The sequence below is a fragment of the Polypterus senegalus genome, chromosome 7 (assembly GCF_016835505.1).
Source record: "Polypterus senegalus isolate Bchr_013 chromosome 7, ASM1683550v1, whole genome shotgun sequence".
Classification (NCBI taxonomy): Eukaryota; Metazoa; Chordata; class Cladistia; order Polypteriformes; family Polypteridae; genus Polypterus; species Polypterus senegalus.
Window position 1 is genome coordinate 182,865,123 of NC_053160.1, and position 18,802 is coordinate 182,883,924.

Here is an 18,802-nt window from a genome sequence, read left to right on the forward strand (position 1 = left end):
GATTTAAGTCATTTTGAGCGTGGCATGGTTGTTGGTGCCAGACGGGCCAGTCTGAGTATTTCACAATCACCTCAGTTACTGGGATTTTCACGCACAACCATTTCTAGGGTTTACAAAGAATGGTGTGAAAAGGGAAAAACATCCAGTATGCGGCAGTCCTGTGGGCGAAAATGCCTTGTTGATGCTAGAGGTCAGAGGAGAATGGGCCGACTGATTCAAGCTGATAGAAGAGCAACTTTGACTGAAATAACCACTCGTTACAACCGAGGTATGCAGCAAAGCATTTGTGAAGCCACAACACGCACAACCTTGAGGCGGATGGGCTACAACAGCAGAAGACCCCACCGGGTACCACTCATCTCCACTACAAATAGGAAAAAGAGGCTACAATTTGCACGAGCTCAACAAAATTGGACAGTTGAAGACTGGAAAAATGTTGCCTGGTCTGATGAGTCTCGATTTCTGTTGAGACGTTCAAATGGTGGAGTCAGAATTTGGCGTAAACAGAATGAGAACATGGATCCATCATGCCTTGTTACCACTGTGCAGGCTGGTAGTGGTGGTGTAATGGTGTGGGGGATGTTTTCTTGGCACACTTTAGGCCCCTTAGTGCCAATTGGGCATTGTTTAAATGCCACGGGCTACCTGAGCATTTTTTCTGACCATGTCCATCCCTTCATGACCACCATGTACCCATCCTCTGATGGCTACTTCCAGCAGGATAATGCACCATGTCACAAAGCTCAAATCATTTCAAATTGGTTTCTTGAACATGACAATGAGTTCACTGTACTAAAATGGCCCCCACAGTCACCAGATCTCAACCCAATAGAGCATTTTTGGGATGTGGTGGAACGGGAGCTTCGTGCCCTGGATGTGCATCCCACAAATCTCCATCAACTGCAAGATGCTATCCTATTAATATGGGCCAACATTTCTAAAGAATGCTTTCAGCACCTTGTTGAATCAATGCCACGTAGAATTAAGGCAGTTCTGAAGGCAAAAGGGGGTCAAACACCGTATTAGTATGGTGGTCCTAATAATCCTTTAGGTGAGTGTAAATAAATTGACATTGACAGACTCCGCTCCGTTTTGTGAACTCCGCACTGGCCCCTACTGGCGGCAACAGGAGTTAGCAGTCTGCGTATCACAGCGAACCTTGTCACTTTGGCCCAACCTGGGACAAACAATGGGTTGAGTACTCTGCGGTTGGTTGGTACACAGGAAGACAACAAGAGGACCAAGTCGACGTCTTGTGTTTCTGGTTAGGGTTTAGTCCGTAGTATTTTCCTCGGACCCTCGGCGTGAGCAACTCGAAGTTTGAGGAAGTGGAGGAGGATGCCGAACGAACGCACGCCCGCGCCTTCCATAAACACATTGAAAACCAAAACTAAACAGTAAGACGAAGAAAAACAAATCCAAGTTCTGTTCGTGCTCTCGTCATGCTGGCTCTTGCGGTCTTGATTCTCACTCACACGATGAGTGCCGCCAGCTTCCCAGAGGAGGAAGAGGTGGAGGTGGCGCGGCTGGGCGTAGATATCGACGCGGAGCCCCTGGCCATCGTCAACGAGCGCTTCCTTTCAGTGGCCATCGATGCCAGTTTAGCAGGCGACGAGAAGTTCATCAGCATTCTGGGGTAAGTGGCCTCCTCTGCCGCCTTGCCTTTCTCTTTGGTCTTCGTTGTTTGTTTTTTAACTCAAGTCGCTTACCTGCTCTTGTAACACGGAAGGGCGTTTGCTTAAACCCGGCGGGTCCAAACGGGATTCTTGGCTTTCGGTCTGCGGTTTCGGGAGGAACTTACCTGCCCTCTGTCGAATCTCATTCTCTCTTCTCTCATTAACGCAGTAAAGGAAAGAAAAGGGTAACTTGGAAGATTAGGACACTTTACAGGAATCTTTACGCGTTGTACTTCTGTTTGTTTCCCCTCCTAAGTTCTTCAGACCCGCGGTATCGGGTGGCGAGACTCCGCAGCCTTTACTGGATACGCCGCAGTTCATTACGTTTATCACTTGTTAAAATTTCAATTACTCCCCCCGATGATCCCCAAATTAAATTCCGATGAGGTGATGACACTGGTTCAGATACTTTGAAATGTATCAATTATTAACCCTTACAATGTATGTATTTATAACTATATTGTATTAACCATTATAATAGGTAGCGCTGCTGCCTCGCAGTTAGGAGACTCGGGTTCACTTCCCGGGTCCTCCCTGCGTGGAATTTGTATGTTCTCCCCGTGTCTGCGTGGGTTTTCTCCCACAGTCCAAAGACATGCAGGTTAGGTGGATTGGCGATTCTAAATTGGCCCTACTGTGTGTGCTTGGTGTGTGGGTGTGTCCTGCGGTGGGTTGGCACCTTGCCCGGGATTGGTTCCTGCCCTGGGATTGGCTCCAGCAGACCCCTGTGTTTGGATTCAGCGGGTTGGAAAATATGGAGGAATATTTCGGACAAAATGAAATAAATAAATAAATAAATGCGTAAATAAATAAAAGTACTGTGAAATGTGAGCATAAATAAATAAATGTGTCATGAAATGAGAGCCTTAATAAATAAATATGTCATGAAATGAGAGCATAAATAAATAAATGTGTCACGAAATATGTTTTTCGTTGCTTATATATTTATTTCATTTTGTCCATAACATTCCTGCAAACCGTCATGAAATACGGCTTGAAATAAAACTGTCAATTTCACTCGTCAAAGTTGAGAGGGTGGGCTCTAACACGCCCTCTAGTTACTGATTGGTGAATCGATAGCACAAGAATTAATTAGAAAAATGCTTACTACTGCCGATGAAATGGATTCTGCCGAAGATATTACGTATTTCAGAGAGAGAATTGAAGATTTATCGGAAGAAATTACAATGTTTCTTCAAGGTGTTCTATTGACTCAGCTGGAATGTCAAAGGATGGACGTCCAGAGCAGGGTACTGCATCACCTGAACTGGAGTGTAGTAGAGTCTGTTCCACCTGTTCTTCGATAATTTCAAAAACAGTTTCATCCATATCGGAGTCTAAAAGGGCCGCCAACATTGTAATTTCTTCCGATAAATCTTCAACTCTCTCTCTGAAATATGTAATATCTTCGGCAGAATCCATTTCATCGGCAGTAGTAAGCATTTTTCTAATTAACTCTTGTGCTATCGATTCACCAATCAGTAACTAGAGGGCGTGTTAGAGCCCACCCTCTCAACTTTGACGAGTGAAATTGACAGTTTTATTTCAAGCCGTATTTCATGGCGGTTTGCAGGAATGTTATATGGAGGAATATTTCGGACAAAATGAAATAAATAAATAAATGCGTAAATAAATAAAAGTACTGTGAAATGTGAGCATAAATAAATAAATGTGTCACGAAATATGTTTTCGTTGCTTATTTATTTATTTCATTTTGTCCGTAACATTCCTGCAAACCGTCATGAAATACGGCTTGAAATAAAACTGTCACTTTCACTCGTCAAAGTTGAGAGGGTGGGCTCTAACACGCCCTCTAGTTACTGATTGGTGAATCGATAGCACAAGAATTAATTAGAAAAATGCTTACTACTGCCGATGAAGTGGATTCTGCCGAAGATATTACGTATTTCAGAGAGAGAATTGAAGATTTATCGGAAGAAATTACAATGTTGGCGGCCCTTTTAGACTCGATATAGATGAAACTGTTTTTGAAATTATCGAAGAACAGGTGGAACAGACTCTACTACACTCCAGTTCAGGTGATGCAGTGCCCTGCTCTGGACGTCCATCCTTTGACATTCCAGCTGAGTCAATAGAACACCTTCTGTTATGCGGTTTAAAAAGTACAACAGAGTGCAGATCTATATGATGTATCAGAGAAGACGATCACAAGACGAATGAGCCAGTTTGATATACGGTAAGCTGCAACGGCTGTATTAGTTTAGGTACTTTGACATGGAATACCCAAAGCAGCTCCACCTAATATTTTGAACTGAACAACTTTACCACTGATCAGAGCTGTACAGTTGTTTGAAAAAGTAGCTGCGAATATGCAACTGACTTTCTACTCGTAAAACAAGGGTCAAATACTCAGTTCTAAAAGGGCCGCCAACATTGTAATTTCTTCCGATAAATCTTCAATTCTCTCTCTGAAATACGTAATATCTTCGGCAGAATCCATTTAATCGGCAGTTGTAAGCATTTTTCTAATTAATTCTTGTGCTATCGATTCACCAATCAGTAACTAGAGGGCGTGTTAGAGACCGCCCTCTCAACGTTGATGAGTGAAACTGACAGTTTTATTTCAAGCCGTATTTCATGACGGTTTGCAGGAATGTTACGGACAAAATGAAATAAATAAATAAGCAACGAAAAACATATTTCGTGACACATTTATTTATTTATGCTCTCATTTCATGACATATTTATTTATTAAGGCTGTCATTTCATGACACATTTATTTATTTATGCTCACATTTCACAGTACTTTTATTTATTTACGCATTTATTTATTTATTTCATTTTGTCCGAAATATTCCTCCATAGGAAAATGGATGGAAATCAGTAACAGCACCCTAAAATGTCGTCATCTGTTAAGAATGAAACTTTATGGTTTCAATGAACAGCACAAAAAAGTTAAACATCCCATAATTTGTTCGGCTTCTATTTCTTTTTATCTTGCCATGTCTTTCGGGTTAGTTTAAATTTCATTTGTTCACACACTGAAAAAAATATAACCTCCATTCAACTTAAAATAATTAAGGTAATGATTCACACTTAATATTTTCAATCTGAACCAATATAATTCTTTTTATCTTCTTGAACCCTCAATGTTTAATCTGAGGCAATCATTTAGAGTGATTGGGTGCAATTCACTTGTTCTATACTGAAGTATAGACTGGGGACTGGGCCGTCTCTTGGTCTGGAATCCCTACAGATTTTATTTTTTTCTCCAGCCTTTGGAGTTTTTTTTTTGTTTTGTTTTTTCTGTCCCCCCTGGCCATTGGACCTTAGTCTTATTCGATGTTAATTAAAGTTGATTTATTTTGTTTTCTTATTGTGTCTTTTATTTTTCTATTCTTTATTATGTAAAGCACTTTGAACTACTGTATGTATGAAAATGTGCTATAGAAATAAATGTTGTTGTTGTTGTTGTAGGTAGACAAGCTCCTGTTACCTGCTGTGAAAACAGGTGCGTTTTCGTGAATAATTTTTGTCTTTGATGGAGACTCGAGTTGTGCGTCGTTAGTATTTAGCGACAGAGTGTCTGCCTGGAAATTTTGATTTCTTTCTCATTGAAATTCTCCATGGAATTGTCAGATTGAGGAATCCTGTCTTCACCCCTACCACTGAGCAATCAAAGCAGAACTGACCAATGAAGATAGAACCATAACAAAAATAAAGAATCAGACCAAAGCCCAACTAATCAATCGGAGGTCTTAGTGGCAACCTGACCAATCAAATTGACTGAGAGAACAAAGCCAAATTGACCAATCAGATTGTTCATTGGGACAGGATACACAGACCTTAGAGTTTTTTTTTACATAGAGAGATAGATATTCATCCACCTTAATAAAAGAATGTGTCTGTTAAGTTTGTGTGACCGTCCAGTTGCTATATCTTAGTCATTCCTGCAGATGGCGCATCATTAGAACAACCTACAGACCATTCAACCCAACAAGCTTCCAGTCCTGTCCACTTAATTATTCTAAAATAATGTCAAGTCTAGTTTTGAAAGTTACTAAATTATTACTGTCTACCACACTACTAACAAACATTAACTCTGCTTTTACAAATCCTGTACTATATGGCATACTGTATAACAGAGACATGCATTGCATGGTGCACTACAAACGTTAACACTGAGGTCTGCATTAATTACTTAGATTTCAAACTATCTTAGATGGGAGCACAGCTAGTATGATATATTTATATATAAAAAGAACATCACTATCGCAGATACATGCTTAATATTTATTATCATCTGTCAAAACGTTAATTGAAAGAAGTCATATTTACATAAAGGAACGTGACATTTTATGTATATATACCAGCTTTAAAAAGCCCAGGCTCCTAGAAACTATTGAAATCATCAGAAAAAAAATTGAAACGCAGAATCGGCGGTTTTGTTTTGCGGACGAGCTCGTCCCTCTTGTCTTTCAGCGGCTAAGCGAGTTTCTCCCTCGTTTGTCTTTCCTCAGCGGTTTCACTTTGACAACAGAGTCGCATTCTTTCAGCTTCATGCTGTAGCCTCGTCCTTCTTTCTTCTTCTGACTTCTTAACTTGGGACCACCTTGCTGGCTCTTTGAGCTTCATGCTGTAGCCTGTCACTTCTGGGCTGGACAGACAAACTCGCACACTTCCATGCGTAGATGTGAAAACTGCAATGGCAAATGTTAATAGATTAGATAGATAGATAGATAGATAGATACTTTATTAATCCCAAGGGGAAATTCAGATTATAGAGGCTGTAAGGTCTTTGTTTGCTTTGTTTATTTGGTTTTTTTTTTTTATTTTCTTCCAGATCTCAAAAGCTGAGGACGCTTGCAAAAGGCTTGGCTCCTGGTTACTTACGATTTGGTGGAACAAAAGCAGACTTCACTGTCTTTCTTCCAGATGCTAATCATGTCAAAGCACAACTCTGGGAATATAAATTTATTTTCCAAAACAAATCAGGTAAATCTCTGATTGCAGTGTTAGATCATTCACAGTGTTGATTTAAACTGTGTCTTTATTGTCAGCATGAAGATATATTATTCATTAGCTTGTTGATGCAGATATCTTATATATAAATGTCTACGGGTGGAAGAGTGTGTGTCTGTCTGTCTGGCCCGGAAGTGAGTGGTGGAGTCGGGGTAAGACAGACCCTTAGCCACTAATGCACAAGCGAGGTGAGCACGTCGGCAAAATGAATCCTCCTAGGAGAGAGACGCCCAGAGTAGTTCCTTTCAATTACCTGACATCTCTACATTTCAGTTTTTTTCTGACGATTTCAATAGTTTCTAGTACCCTGGGCTTTTTACAGGATGGGCTTACACAGCTTGCACTGAGAATTTGTAGTCATCTACAACGTAGTAAGATTAATAAAGACTTAATACTTTTCATAAATTTGGGAATAAATCTATACATATATAAAAGCCAAATACCACTGAGTCACTCATCACGAAATCTCCCGAACCATGAGAACTTGGGACTTGAAATTTGGAATGTAGGTTATCCTTGGCCCATAGGTGCTCGCTAAGAAATGGTTTTAAAAAGCTCGTGGTCCAAGCGCAATATTTCTTACAGTTTTTTAAGACCCGTTTGTATGCCTGTACGCTTTTGACGAGAGAACTACTTAACGGATTTAGATTGGGTTTTTTTCTATAATTTTCTTGAACATTCCATTGATTTTGTGACTTTCTCATTAGATAGATAGATACTTTATTAATCCCAAGGGGAAATTCACATAATCCAGCAGTATACTGATACAAAGAAACAATATTAAATTAAATAGTAATAAAAATGAAAAAAAAATTAAAATAAAATTAATGTTCGCATTTACTCCCCGGGTGGAATTGAAGAGTCGCATAGTGTGGGAGAGGAACGATCTCCTCAGTCTGTCAGTGGAGCAGGACGGTGACAAAAGTCTGTCACTGAAGCTACTCCTCTGCCTGGAGATGACACTGTTCAGTGGATGCAGTGGATTATTCATGGTTGACAGGAGTTTGCTTAATGCCCATCGCTCTGCCACAGATGTTAAACTGTCCAACTTTAATCCTACAATGGAGCCTGCCTTCTTAACAAGTTTGTCCAGGCGTGAGGCGTCTTTCATCTTTATGCTGCCACCCCAGTACACCACCGCGTAGAAGAGGGCACTCGCCACAACCGTCTGGTAGAACATCTGCAGCATCTTACTGCAGATGTTGAAGGATGCCAACCTTCTCAGAAAGTATAGTCTGCTCTGACCTTTCTTACATAGAGCATCAGTATTGGCAGTCCAGTCCAATTTGTCATCCAGCTGCACTCCCAGATATTTAAAGGTCTGCACCCTCTGCACACAGTCACCTCTGATGATCACAGGGTCCATGAGGGGCCTGGGCCTCCTAAAATCCACCACCAGCTCCTTGGTCTTGCTGGTGTTAAGGTGTAAGTGGTTTGAGTCGCACCATTTAACAAAGTCTTTGATTAACTTTCTGTACTCCTCCTCCTGCCCACTCCTGATGCAGCCCACAATAGCAGTGTCATCAGCGAACTTTTGCACATGGCAGGACTCCGAGTCATATTGGAAGTCTGATGTATATAGACTGAACAGGACCGGAGAAAGTCCAGTCCCCTGCGGCGCCCCTGTATTGCTGCACACGATGTCAGACCTGCAGTTCCCAAGACGCACATACTGAGGTCTGTCTGTAAGATAGTCCACAATCCATGTCACAAGGTGTGAATCTACTCCCATCTCAGTCAGCTTATCCCTAAGGAGCAGAGGTTGGATGGTGTTGAAGGTGCTAGAGAAGTCCAAAAACATAATTCTTACAGTACCACTGCCTCTGTCCAGGTGGGAGAGGGATCGATGAAGCATATAGATGATGGCATCCTCCGCTCCCACCTACGCTAAGTATCATAGTTTGCTTGCGGTACCGATTTTATTAGCACAAATCCGAGAGAGACTCATTAGGCTGTGGACGGGGCCCTCCTTACTCGCGCGTCTGCCTTGGGGTGTAGCCTTAACTCCGCTTAGTTAGCGAACGAGAGAACTGCTTAACGGATTTTGATCTTTTTTTTTTTTTCTATAATTTGCTTGAACATTCCGGTTGATTTTGTGACTTCTCTCAAGGGGCTAAGAATCATAGTTCGCTTGCAGGAGTGATATATTCACGCTAATCCAAGAGAGGGAGGCTGAAGACCGAGGAGAGGGGGAAGAGTGACGTTAGGAGTGGAGAGCTGGGCAGGACCCTCCTCACTGTCCTGTTTCACTACTCCGAGGGCGAAGCTGCAGGGGAATGGCTAGTACGATATAAATAGAAATGGTGTACCAGTTGCAGAGAAGTTTAATTAAAAATAAAGAAGCTCCTTGTTTTGTATTTTGCAAAGGTTCTTTATTCTGTATAGAATGTTGCTAAGGTCTTATTAATGATTTTTTTTTTGACAAATGTGTTAAAGCTGATAATTGCTACAAGAGCATTCTACCTTATGGGGCAGAGAAATATTTGAAAAATGAGTGGCTATTGCAAGATGAACTCATACTGAGAAATGAAAATCAAAATATCTTCAACTATCAAACAATTTCAGGTAAGTAAAATGTGCAGTCCATTCTGGATATATTATTCTCCACAGAAGTAATCATGGTACCTCCAACTTCTCGCCAGAAAACTGAACTTGTGTTATTCTGAATATACAGTGTATCCGGAAAGTATTCACAGAACATCACTTTTTTACCACATTTTGTTATGTTACAGCCTTATTCCAAAATGGATTCAATTTATTTATTTCCTCAGAATTCTACACACAACGCCCCATAATGACAATGTGAAAAAAGTTTACTTGAGATTTTTACAAATTTATTAAAAATAAAAAAACTGAGAAAGCACATGTCCATAAGTATTCACAGCCTTTGCCATGAAGCTCCAAATTGATCTCAGGTCCATCCTGTTTCCCCTGATCATCCTTGAGATGTTTCTGCAGCTTCATTGGAGTCCACCTGTGGTAAATTCAGTTGACTGGACATGATTTGGAAAGGCACACACCTGTCTATAGAAGGTCCCACAGTTGACAGTTCATGTCAGAGCACAAACCAAGCATGAAGTCAAAGGAATTGTCTGTAGACCTCCGAGACAGGATTGTCTCAAGGCACAAATCTGGGGAAGGTTACAGAAAAATTTCTGCTGCTTTGAAGGTCCCAATGGGCACAGTGGCCTCCATCATCTGTAAGTGGAAGAAGTTTGAAACCACCAGGACTCTTCCTAGAGCTGGCCGGCCATCTAAACTGAGCGATCGGGGGAGAAGGGCCTTAGTCAGGGAGGTGACCAAGAACCCGATGGTCACTCTGTCAGAGCTCCAGAGGTCCTCTGTGGAGAGAGGAGAACCTTCCAGAAGGACAACCATCTCTGCAGCAATCCACCAATCAGGCCTGTATGGTAGAGTGGCCAGACGGAAGCCACTCCTTAGTAAAAGGCACATGGCAGCCCGCCTGGAGTTTGCCAAAAGGCACCTGAAGGACTCTCAGACCATGAGAAACAAAATTCTCTGGTCTGATGAGACAAAGATTGAACTCTTTGGTGTGAATGCCAGGCGTCACGTTTGGAGGAAACCAGGCACCGCTCATCACCAATACTATCCCTACAGTGGAGCATGGTGGTGGGCAGCATCATGCTGTGGGGATGTTTTTCAGCAACAGGAAGTGTGAGACTAGTCAGGATAAAGAGAAAGATGACTGCAGCAATGTACAGAGACATCCTGGATGAAAACCTGCTCCAGAGCGCTCTTGACCTCAGACTGGGGCGACGGTTCATCTTTCAGCAGGACAACGACCCTAAGCACACAGCCAAGATATCAAAGGAGTGGCTTCAGGACAACTCTGTGAATGTCCTTGAGTGGCCCAGCCAGAGCCCAGACTTGAATCGATTGAACATCTCTGGAGAGATCTTAAAATGGCTGTGCACCGACGCTTCTCATCCAACCTGATGGAGCTTGAGAGGTGCTGCAAAGAGGAATGGGTGAAACTGGCCAAGGATAGGTGTGCCAAGCTTGTGGCATCATATTCAAAAAGACTTGAGGCTGGAATTGCTGCCAAAGGTGCATCGACAAAGTATTGAGCAAAGGCTGTGAATACTTATGGACATGGGATTTCTCAGTTTTTTTATTTTTAATAAATTTGCAAAAACCTCAAGTAATTTTTTTTCATGTTCTCATTATGGGGTGTTGTGTGTATAATTCTGAGGAAAAAAATGAATTTGATCCATTTTGGAATAAGGCTGTAACATAACAAAATGTGGAAAAAGCGATGCACTGTGAATACTTTCCGGATGCACTGTTTGTAGACCATATGGCCAAACGTATTTGAGTTCAGGTGTTTCATTGTTAACAGGTGCTTAACATCAGCACACAGCCATGGAATCTCCATTGACAAACAGTGGCAGTCAAACAGGTTGTATTGAAGAGTTCTGTGACTTTAAACATGACACTATTATAGGATGTCATCTTTCCTACAAGTCGGTCTGTGAAATGTCTGCACTGGTAGATCTGCTCCAGTCAACTGTAAGTGCTATTAGTGTGAAGTGGAAGTTCCTAGGAGCCAATAGTAGCTCAGTTACAAAGTAATAGACCATCAAGACTGACAGAATGGGACCTCTGAGTGGTGAAGCACATTACACATAAAAATGGAATAAATAATAAAATAAAAATCACTCACAGCAAAGTTCCATATTGCCACTGGAAGCAACATCAGCACAAAAATTATATCGGGAGCATCATGAAATGGGTTTCAATGGCTGAGCAGCTGCACACAAGTCTAAGATCACTATGTGCAATGCTAAGCATTGGTTGGAGCGGAATACAGATTGCCAGCATGGGCAAATCTGGGTTTGGCAGATGTCAGGAGAATGCAGTCGTCCAGACTCCATGGTGCCTACGATAACATTAGGTGGATGAGGGCTGTTTTTCAGGGGCAGCATGGTGGCGCAGTGGTAGCACTGCTTCCTCGCAGTAAGGAGACCTGGGTTTGCTTCCCGGGTCCTCCCTTCGTGGAGTTTGCATGTTCTCCCCGTGTCTGCGTGGGTTTGCTCCCATAGTCCAAAGACATGCAGATTAGGTGCATTGGTGATCCTAAATTGTCCCCAGTGTGTGCTTGGTGTGTGGGTGTGTGCCCTGCGGTGGGCTGGCGCCCTGCCCGGGTTTGTTCCCTCCTTGCTCCCTGTGCTGGCCGGGATTGGCTCCAGCAGACCCCTGTGTTAGGATATAGCAGGTTGGATAATGACAGTGACTGACTGACATGACTATTTTTCAGGGTTTGGGCTAGGCCCATAGGTTCCAGTGAAGGGTACTGTCTATATTATAGCATACAGTGACGTTGTAGATAATTGTGTGCTTACAATTTTGTGCCAACAGTTTGTAAACGCCCTTTTCTATTCCAGCATGACTGTGCCCCTGTGCACAAAGCCAGGTCCTTAAAGACATGTCGGCACTCGAGTGGCCTGTATAGAGCCTTGACCTCAACCCTACTGAACACCTTTGGGATGAATTAAAACACTGATGAAGAGCCACATCTTCTCGTTCAACTTCTGTACCTTTTCATACAAATGCTCTTTCGAGTTAATGGACACACATTCCCAAAGACAAACTTCAAGAGTGACGTCTGTAATAGTCGCAAAGAGGGGGCCAACTTCATGTTAATGGCCATGGGTTTAGAATGGAATGCCCAACAAGCTCATTTAATGTATGTGTGATGGTCAGGTTCACAAACGTTTGGCCATTTAGTCAATGCCTGTATAACCAATTGCAGCTTGCATCACGGTGACATATTGATTGTTGTCTTTGCTTTGCACTAAATATAATAATTTGGTATTATTATTATTTTTTTATTTCTCTAAAGGCCAGGGCAACCTAGTGCTGGTTATTACTATTTTAGATGCAGTTAGAATTTTAAGGTATTTTTGAGAATTTGTCTGTAAGCAGTTTCTATTAGTTTTATGCATACTTTTTTGCACATATCATTGCCTTTATACTGAAAGCCTTATTCGATCCTTCACTTTTGTTTAAGTACAAACCAAAAAAAATCATCATGTCATATAAACTAAAAAAAAACTTCACCTAAAGGTAATCTTAAAATATGTGAAATTCAGTGATTAATTGCTTGAATGAATAACCCTCTTTACAGCTTGGACCAATCCCAGAAAAATATTAAATTCGTGTGTGTGTACGTTTCTACAAAAGACTCCTTACAGTTTTTAAATTTATGTCTTTGAATTTTTTAACAGGATCTTCAGTGGATATGCTGTATGCATTTGCCAGTTGCTCAGGGTTTCATCTGATCTTTGGCCTGAATGCTTTACTGCGAAATGACAACAATGTTTGGAACAGCTCTAATGCTGAGCAGCTCCTGAAGTACTGTCAGTCAAAGCAGTATAGAATATCATGGGAGCTGGGCAATGGTGGGTGATGATGTTAGACTTTTTGTTTATAGTAACTTCTTTAAGATAAGGCTTTATTACTCAATGTAAGCTTGTTTGAAAGAATACTGTTATAGAACAAGAGGCTTTCATTGTTGTTACTTGGCTGACACCTTTATCCAGGGTAACTGACAACACTTGAGATATAATTAGATACGTTTGATTTTCTGTTGTTTTTCCCATTTGGAGCAGAGGCAGGTGAAGTGATTTGCTCATGGTCACTCAGTGTTAATAGTGGGATTTGAAACCACAATCTCCGTATTTGAAGTCCAAAGTCTTCACCATAAGGCCAGGTTCATATTTCATGTGACGTGGCGCGTGCTCCAGCGGATGCTACTGCTACACAAGTGTTGTACTGTTTATACTTGCGCACATACTTTACGTAAGTCTGGAAGATTCTACCAGGAGGCACTGCGAGATATCATCACGGTGAGAGTTGGTTCGGCTTCGCTGTGTTGTAAATTGCCTGAAACATCCATTAAATTCTGAGGACACCTTGCCGCAATATCTCCAAAAAGGATGTTTGATTACATCCATCAATCCAGGGATGCGCCCATTCCAGCAAGCATCGAACTCGAGACAGAAACAATCCCTGAATTGGGGCATCAGCTCATCGCAAGGTGAACACAAGCACTCGCATACATGGGCGTCATTTTAGCATCACCAAATCCTCAAACCTTCATGTCTTTGGAAGGAAACCGGAGCACACTGTGGAAACCCACCAGGAAAACATGCAAACTCCAGGCAGGGAATACCAGGGACATGACTCCCTGTGAGACAGACTGTGCCGCCACAACGTGCAATTGTTATCAGTATTCATTATTTGAATGAAGTTAACAACTTATCTGTAAAATGTAACATACACACTTTAAAGCATTTCATCATGAAAGTGATATCAAGTATACATAAAGATTCTATCCATCCATTGTCTAACCCGCTGAATCTGAATACAGGGCACAAGGCAGGAACCAATCCTGGGCTGGGTGCCAACCCACCGCAGGACACACACAAACACCAAGCACACACTAGGGCCAATTTAAAGTCACCAATCCACCTAACCTGCATGTCTTTGGACTGTGGGAGGAAACCGGAGCGCCCGGAGAAAACCCACACAGACACGGGGAGAACATGCAAACTCCACGCAGGGAGGACCCGGGAAGCGAACCCAGGCCTCCTTACTGCGAGGCAGCAGCGCTACCCACTGTGCCACCGTGCCGCCCATAAAGATTCTAAATGTGCATATATATATATATATAATCCTATGCCTAAAGGTGCAGTGATTTTATGTGACGTTTTTTGTCACGCTTTATATCGGACTTATTTTAAAACCTACATATATAGGTTTGGTATCATTCTTTTCAGAATTTATCAAACATTAATTTGATGTTGTTAGATTTTCAGATTCTTATTCCATTTTTAAGTTATAAACTAAAATATCCATCCATCCATCCATCCATTTTCTAACCCGCTGAATCCAAATACAGGGTCACGGGGGTCTGCCGGAGCCAATCCCAGCCAACACAGGGCACAAGGCAGGAACCAATCCTGAGCAGGGTGCCAACCCACCGGAGGACACACACAAACACACCCACACACCAAGCACACACTAGGGCCAATTTAGAATCGCCAATCCACCTAACCTGCATGTCTTTGGATTGTGGGAGGAAACCGGAGCGCCGGAGGAAACCCACGCAGACACGGGGAGAACATGCAAACTCCACGCAGGGAGGACCCGGGAAGCGAACCCAGGCCTCCTTACTGCGAGGCAGCAGCGCTACCCACTGTGCCACCGTGCCGCCCATAAAGATTCTAAATGTGCATATATATATATTTTATATATATATATATTTATATATATATATATATATTTTATATATATATATATATATATAATCCTATGCCTAAAGGTGCAGTGATTTTATGTGACTTTTTTGTCACGCTTTATATCGGACTTATTTTAAAACCTACATATATAGGTTTGGTATCATTCTTTTCAGAATTTATCAAACATTAATTTGATGTTGTTAGATTTTCAGATTCTTATTCCATTTTTAAGTTATAAACTAAAATATCAAGAAAGTCAATGCTTTTTAATTTCAATAAATCATTAGTTCAATAATTTAATAATTTAATTCAATAAATTACATGATTTTTGATCAAGTAAACTTTCTTTCACAGAAGCAAACTATTAAAAAAAAAATCTATTCATAACACCAGTGTTTGTATTTAGGTGATTTAGTTAGCTGAAGGTTGAGTTTACGATGACCCACTGCGTACCATTTTAGTTTTCACGTGATTTTTCCTGTTATTTAAATGAGTCATTTTTTTAAGAAAAGTTTTTTTTTTTTATCTATAATAATGTCCGTTAAAATGAATGGATCGTTTCTTTAGTCTCTTATAAATACTCATCGAGCATAGTGGATCTCAGTTTAACGGGAATACTCCAATCGGTAAGAGAGTAAATATTTTATTCTCATTTCATGATTTTTACTCCATTAAAAAATAATGAATTTTTCTTTTACATTTTTATAGAATTTCGTGATTTTGACCCCGATAAATAATAATTTTTCTTTTGTCCATTTACAGATTTTACTAATATTCTGGCCGCAACTAGGGGTTGGGTGCCGAAGGCGCTAGAGGGGCTTGTCTCCCTTAGTATCATATATTTAATGTGCTCTGTGTTGCGATTGCTGCTGTCAGTTCAGGAGGAAGCCCCAGAAGCTCATAGCAATTAACAACTGGATCGGTTTTAAGATGACGTTTACGATGGTCTGCTTTAATGATAAAGTAAACTACATGGTTGAAGTGGACATTTTGAGATTAAAGCTGACATATCCACTTTAATTACAAAATACCCCTTTCCACCGTGTCCCTAATTTTTTTTTATCAGTGGCTCAACTACTCTGCCTTACATTCTGATGCTGTTGTGAAGGTGCAAAAAAAAAAACAGTCGGCACAGAAGATGGTATATGAGACTTTTAAAATGTGTCATTACAATGGGCATTATGCGACACTTGAATATAAAAGCACCATGAATGCATTTGTATGTCGCCATTTTGCTTGACCACATCGAACCACTCATCAAACATTGAAGTGTGCACAACAATGCTGTAGGATCCGTATAGCAGCTTTCTGTCACATGCAGATAGTAAACAGAGACTCTGATGTCACGTTCCAACTTTTATCACACTGCTCCCACTCGCACACGCGTCTCGTTAATTTTTGAGGACCTGCTCAGAGGATGCGTCAAATGCATGCTGGGAACGCATGGCAGCCATGATGCGTACGCGTTCAGAGTGAAGTATAAACAAGCCCTTATGCCACATTGTCTTCCTATAAGATAGAAACACTTATGTCTTTTATTATGCTTTTGATCTATTTTATCTAATTTAATTAGCCCTTTTTTATGAATTTGGGATTTTAACCAGATGTTTTATCATTTGTTATGGTGTTACTATTTTTTTTCTTCATTATTGCTATCACAGGATGTTTTTCTTTTTAGAACCCAACAGCTTTGAGAAGAAGGCTGGGATAAAAGTTGATGGATCCCAGCTAGGAAAAGATTTTATTCACCTTCATAATATTCTGCAGAAATACCCACTGTTTCAGAGCTCCAGCCTTTATGGACCTGATGTAGGTCAGCCACAAAAGCACAGAAGGAAACTTCTTAATGGGTAATCCTTTCTTCAGCACATCGTCTATCCACAGTGGTCGAGGGGAAGACATGGGGAAGTCCAAAAAAAATCTTGGGTTGCCAGCCAAATTTAATATGATGGCGTGAGCACAAAAGAAAGCAAGCGCATAACGATGCAAAGCCACTGAAACAGTAGGCAATGGCTGCCTCAGAAAAAGTAACACTGCTTATTAGAGCGGGTCTGCCATCAGTTCTGGTCCAAATGAGTCGCCTCCTTTCGGGGATGGTTGGCTTTTATAGAACTACTGACTGGAAGGGATGGAGTCAGTTGCCGTCATGGATAAGAAAAGAGGCGATACTGTTAGCTTCGGCAATCCCTCCTGTCCCGAAGTAGAAGTGCATACCTCCAACAAGCCTAGAAGGCGATCCTCTAATGTTGCATGCATGACATGACATACTGTTTTTGTAATTTTATTAATGTAACTTTTATAATTGTACAAATAACGTAATAATTCTCACATGTACATTTTATTTTACACTTTTGCAATAACATTTGTCACACACATGCGAATGGGAGGCAGCTGAAGGGCTCACAAAGGGATAAATTCCGTACTAGATCAGGGGGTGGCAGAGTACAATAATCCTTCCTCTTTTTCATCGGCAGACCAATCATGGGAAATTTGGCCTGTGTACTGTATGTCAAATTCTGGTCACAGCAAAAAAATGAGATTCGTCAGGTCAGGAAATTAATAATAATAATAATAATAATCTTTAATTGTACTGTTTTTGTGCTAATTGTGTGCCTTCCTGACAGGAATTAAACCTGGGCTGATCTTCTGCACAGCATTGTTGCAAGGTGGTGTCATATAAGTATTTGTTGCCTTTCTGTTAGCTTGATTATATAAAGTGACCAATTTCTAATAACCCTGGGTGTCTAAAGTAAAGAGCTGAACACAATTAGGACCGAAATGTATAGGCTAATGAATTAATTCACTTAGTCTACTTACAAGCTTTCTGTCTTGAAGTATGGGGCCTATCTTTGGAGTGACTGGTACAGAGTAAAAACCAACTATGGACTGCACAGTCTATCTTCTAACACACTCATGGACATACTCACACTCATTCAGACAGACTAACAAACTCATCATTAGACTATGAGGGGAATAAAGCAATGAAAAACACATGTCACCTAGAGAGGGTGTGCAAGCTCCAGAGACCAGGCTGGTGATCACACCTTCTTCTGTATCTGGGGGGGGCAACCACGCTATCTTCACACCAAGGCTGTTATTGCTTATAAAATATTAGACTTTACCCCAAATTAAATGCATTTTTTTCTCTTATATATAATGTAAAACACCCCAAAGTAGTTCAAAGCAGAACACAATGTAGGACTGAGTAAAATTCAAGTTGAGTGTATTCCATAAGCTACCATGTTGACCTGAACATTGCCAGTCAGCATAAGCACAATGACAGCCTGTAAAGACCTACACAAATCCTGCAGTAATTTGAGAGCTTTTTAAAAATACAAATCTAATGGGATTTGGACTTGATCCTCTGCCAGTATAACTTTAAAAATGCACATTTGGGAGAGAAAATAAAAGACAAATTCGCATTCATCTAAACTGAGAATATATAGTAGAGTAGGCAGAATCAGAAGAGCTGTACACCGTTTTCTGAATATAAATAAATAACAGCCTCCAAGATCAGAAATCACCTGGGATACAGCGAGCAGGCAGATGTGCTCAATTTGATATTGTGAAATAACATCCATGCATTTTCTTTTACGAAGAAAATGCATTAAGAATTGCTGTTCTAAAGGAAAGGACATTGTGGCTCCAGAGCAACACTAAAGAAGATAACACGTTAAAAAGAGGTAAGACAGAGAAAAAAATAATAGCAATAACAAATCAGTGCTCTCTGCTCTTCCAGAAAGAAAAGGTAGTCCCATGAGTGTAATTAACTCATACTCTTTAACATGCTGCTTAAATAGCAATGTATTCAAATCCGAAAAATATCACAAAATAACACATAACTCTGAGCACAACTGAATCAGCTGCTCCTTCGCAGTA

At 40.9% G+C, this 18,802-nt stretch overlaps 1 protein-coding gene across 1 annotated transcript in view; it reads left to right on the forward strand.

Annotated features, from left to right (window-relative positions):
* The first annotated feature begins 1,011 nt into the window (after window positions 1-1,011).
* hpse (heparanase) overlaps window positions 1,012-18,802 on the forward strand; it is a 43,148-nt gene continuing 25,357 nt past the window's right edge. Inside the window, exons 1-5 of the mRNA XM_039759689.1 lie at window positions 1,012-1,636; window positions 6,481-6,632; window positions 9,096-9,224; window positions 12,908-13,081; window positions 16,602-16,773. Coding sequence (XP_039615623.1) covers window positions 1,443-1,636; window positions 6,481-6,632; window positions 9,096-9,224; window positions 12,908-13,081; window positions 16,602-16,773 — 821 coding nt within the window. The 5' untranslated portion in view covers window positions 1,012-1,442. The remainder of the gene's footprint in view (window positions 1,637-6,480; window positions 6,633-9,095; window positions 9,225-12,907; window positions 13,082-16,601; window positions 16,774-18,802) is intronic.